At 50.6% G+C, this 4,417-nt stretch overlaps 1 protein-coding gene across 1 annotated transcript; it reads right to left on the bottom strand.

Annotated features, from left to right (window-relative positions):
- Positions 1-823: 823 nt before the first annotated feature.
- Positions 824-3,470, bottom strand: LOC109886422 (extensin-like). The gene is made up of 2 exons (XM_020478106.2): positions 2,877-3,470; positions 824-1,159 (listed from the first exon to the last, which is right to left on the bottom strand). Exons 1-2 carry the CDS (start codon positions 3,468-3,470, stop codon positions 824-826), a joined length of 930 nt encoding a protein of 309 aa, XP_020333695.2.
- Positions 3,471-4,417: the final 947 nt, after the last annotated feature.

Genomic DNA, 4,417 nt, shown 5'->3' on the forward strand with positions numbered 1-4,417 from the left:
AACACACCTCTCCAATGGGAAAGCCATCCTGAATCTCCCAGAACTGTCCACTCTAACATCAGTCCTTTTCTCTGGCACACACAATCCTATGTCTCAATTGTCTCAAGCTTAAAACTCATTCTTTAACCCGTCTCCTCTCCCTTCATCTACACGGACTGAAGTGGATTTAACAAGTGACATCAATAAGGGATCATAGCTTTCACCTGGCCAGTCTATGTCATGGAAAGAGCATGTGTTCCTCATGTGTTGTGTACTCAGTGTATGCTAACACCCATGGCTGATCAGCCCACGTGACACCTGATGTCACGTTCGTGATAATGGAGGGACCAAGGCGCAGCGTGATTATAGTTCCACATCTTTATTTAAAGTGAAACTTCAGCAACACAATAAACAAACAACGAAACGTGACCTACCTGGTGCAGCACAATACACAAAACAACATCCCACAACCCAGGTGGAACTTAAGTATCATCCCCAATTAGAGACAATGACAATCAGCTGCCTCTAATTGGGAAACATACAACAAAAACAAACATAGATATAGGAAAACTAGAACACCCCCCTTAGTCCTGACCTACCCACGCCCTGACCTACAACACCATAGAGAACCCAGAGGGCTCTCTATGGTCGGGGCGTGGGTGACTAGTGCCGGCGGAGGCTCCGGGGGCGGGTCGTAGCCCGTGGGCTCTCTATGGTCGGGACGTGGGTGACTAGTGTCGGCGGAGGCTCCGGGGTGGGTCGTAGCTCGAGGGCTCTCTATGGTCGGGACGTGGGTGACTAGTGTCGGCGGAGGCTCCGGGGCGGGTCGTAGCCCGTGGGCTCTCTATGGTCGGGACGTGGGTGAGTAGTGTCGGCGGAGGCTCCGGGACGGGTCGTAGCCCGAGGGCTCTCTATGGTCGGGACGTGGGTGACTAGTGTCGGCGGAGGCTCCGGGGCGGGTCGTAGACCGAGGGCTCTCTATGGTCGGGGCGTGGGTGACTAGTGCCGGCGGAGGCTCCGGGGGCGGGTCGTAGCCCGTGGGCTCTCTATGGTCGGGACGTGGGTGAGTAGTGTCGGCGGAGGCTCCGGGGCGGGTCGTAGCCCGAGGGCTCTCTATGGTCAGGGCGTGGGTGACTAGTGTCGGCAGAGGCTCCGGGGCGGGTCGTAGCCCGAGGGCTCTCTATGGTCAGGGCGTGGGTGACTAGTGTCGGCGGAGGCTCCGGGGTGGGTCGTAGCCCGAGGGCTCTCTATAGTCAGGGTGTGGGTGACTAGTGTTGGCGGAGGCTCCGGGGCGGGTCGTAGCCCGAGGGCTCTCTATGGTCAGGGTGTGGGTGACTAGTGTCGGCGGAGGCTCCGGGGCGGGTCGTTGCCCGAGGGCTCTCTATGGTCGGGCGTGACACCTGAACTGGACCCGCAGGTGAAGAATGATCTCTCATGCTGTGGTGACTCATGCATTTGCCTGGGAAACTGCTCAGTAGTCCCAACATCCCTATAAGGACATCATGCCATCTATGGTCAACAAGCGGTCCCTTAGGATGGTCAAACGTGTACAGTCCTTTCGGGAAAGTATTCAGACCACTTGACTTTTTTCTACATTTTGTTACATTACAGCCTTATTCTAAATCATTTTTTTCCCACTCGTCAATCTACACACAATACCCCAAAATGACATCATAATACCCCATAATGACATCACAATACCCCAAAATGACATCATAATACCCCATAATGACATCACAATACCCCAAAATGACATCATAATACCCCAAAATGACATCATAATACCCCATAATGACATCACAATACCCCAAAATGACATCACAATACCCCAAAATGACATCATAATACCCCATAATGACATCACAATACCCCAAAATGACATCATAATACCCCAAAATGACATCATAATACCCCATAATGACATCACAATACCCCAACATGACATCATAATACCCCATAATGACATCACAATACCCCAAAATGACAAAATTATGTTTTTAGAAATTTCTTCAAATGTATTATAAATATTCACATAAGTACTCAGACCCTTTACTCAGTACTTTGTTGAAGCACCTTTGGCAGCAATTACAACCTCGAGTCTTATTTGGTATGACGTTACAAGCTTGGCACACCAGTATTTGGGGAGTTTCTCCCATTCTCCTCTGCAGATTCTCTGAAACTTTGTCAGGTTGGATGGGGAGTGTTGCTGCACAGTTATTTTCAGGTCTCTCCAGAGATGTTCGATCGGGTTCAAGTCCGGGCTCTGGCTGGGCCACTCAAGGACATTCAGAGACTTGTCCCGAAGCCAGTCCTGCGTTGTCTTGTCTGTTTGCTTAGGGTTGTTGTTCTGTTGGAAGGTAAACCTTTGCCCCAGTCTGAGGTCCTGGGCGATCTGGAGCAGGTTTTCATCAAGGATCTCTCTGTACTTTGCGCCATTCATTTTATCCTTCCCCAGATCTGTGCCTAGACACAATCCTGTCTCGGAGCTCTACGGACAATTCCTTCGACCTCATGGCTTGGTTTTTGCTCTGACATACACTGTCAACTGTGGGACCTTATATAGACAGGTGTGCGCCTTTCCAAATCATGTCCAATCAATTGAATGTACCACAGGTGGACATCAATCAAGTTGTAGAAACATCTCAAGGATGATCAATGGAAACAGGATGCACCTGAGCTCAATTTACAGTCTCAAAGCAAAGGGTTTGAATACTTATTTCTCTTATTTCTATTTTCTTATTACTGGTATTTCTGTTTATTATTTTATACATTTGCAAACATTTCTAAAAAGCTGTTTTCGTTTTGTCATTATGGAGTATTGTGTTAAGATTGATGAGGAAAATCAATAATTTAATTAGTTTTAGAATAAGGCTGTAACCATGCTTGACTAGCTCCACCTCCTCTGCTGGGGATTGGCTGGGAGAGAGTAGTCTTTGTCCAGCATGCTTGACCAGCTCCACCTCCTCTGCTGGGGATTGGCTGGGAGAGAGTGGTCTTTGTCCAGCATGCTTGACCAGCTCCACCTCCTCTGCTGGGGATTGGCTGGGCGAGAGTGGTCTTTGGCCACCATGCTTGACTAGCTCCACCTCCTCTGCTGGGGATTGGCTGGGAGAGAGTGGTCTTTGACTACCATACTTGACTAGCTCCACCTCCTCTGCTGGGGATTGGCTGGGAGAGAGTGGTCTTTGTCCACTATGCTTGACCAGCTCCACCTCCTCTGCTGGGGATTGGCTGGGAGAGAGTGGTCTTTGTCCAGCATGCTTGACCAGCTCCACCTCCTCTGCTGGGGATTGGCTGGGAGAGAGTGGTCTTTGTCCACCATACTTGACTAGCTCCACCTCCTCTGCTGGGGATTGGCTGGGAGAGAGTGGTCTTTGTCCACCATGCTTGACCAGCTCCACCTCCTCTGCTGGGGATTGGCTGGGAGAGAGTGGTCTTTGTCCACCATGCTTGACCAGCTCCACCTCCTCTGCAAACCCTTTACTGTCCATCGAAGCCCAGGGATGACCTTCAGATGTATATACTGTATATGTGGAGCTATGCTACATCCCTCATAACCAAAACTTCATAGTCCTAGTCTATGACCTGCACTGTAGTTCTGGTCAGGCCCCAGAACTACAACTACCACTGGCTACTGGTCAGACCCCAGAACTACAACTACCACTGGCTACTGGTCAGACCCCAGAACTACAACTACCACTGGCTACTGGTCAGACCCCAGAACTACAACTACCACTGGCTACTGGTCAGACCCCAGAACTACAACTACCACTGGCTACTGGTCAGACCCCAGAAGCACAACTACCACTGGTTACTGGTCAGGCCCCAGAACTACAACTACCACTGGCTACTGGTCAGAACCCAGAACTACAACTACCACTGGCTACTGGTCAGGCCCCAGAACTACAACTACCACTGGCTACTGGTCAGAACCCAGAACTACAACTACCACTGGCTACTGGTCAGGCCCCAGAACTACAACTACCACTGGCTACTGGTCAGACCCCAGAAATACAACTTCCACTGGCTACTGGTCAGACCCCAGAAATACAACTTCCACTGGCTACTGGTCAGACCCCAGAACTACAACTTAAACTGGCTACTGGTCAGACCCCAGAAATACAACTACCACTGTCTACCGGTCAGGCCCCAGAACTACATGTACCACTGGCTACTGGTCAGACCCCAGAACTGCAACTACCACTGGCTACTGGTCAGGCCCCAGAACTGCAACTACCACTGGCTACTGGTCAGACCCCAGAACTACATCTACCACTGGCTACTGGTCAGACCCCAGAACTACAACTACCACTGTCTACTGGTCAGGCCCCAGAACTACAACTACCACTGGCTACTGGTCAGACCCCAGAAATACAACTTCCACTGGCTACTGGTCAGGCCCCAGAACTACAACTACCACTTGCTACTGGTCAGGCCC

This window comes from Oncorhynchus kisutch, unplaced genomic scaffold, assembly GCF_002021735.2.
Source record: "Oncorhynchus kisutch isolate 150728-3 unplaced genomic scaffold, Okis_V2 Okis04b-Okis11a_hom, whole genome shotgun sequence".
NCBI lineage: Eukaryota > Metazoa > Chordata > Actinopteri > Salmoniformes > Salmonidae > Oncorhynchus > Oncorhynchus kisutch.

Bases quoted from the DNA above. Each gene is read 5' to 3' on its own strand.
- LOC109886422 (XM_020478106.2), bottom strand. From the start codon at position 3,470: ATGGACAGTAAAGGGTTTGCAGAGGAGGTGGAGCTGGTCAAGCATGGT. The intron at 1,160-2,876 runs GTGGAGCTAGTC...CCCTGACCATAG, and splicing joins GCCAATCCCCAGCAGAGGAG to AGAGCCCTCGGGCTACGACC.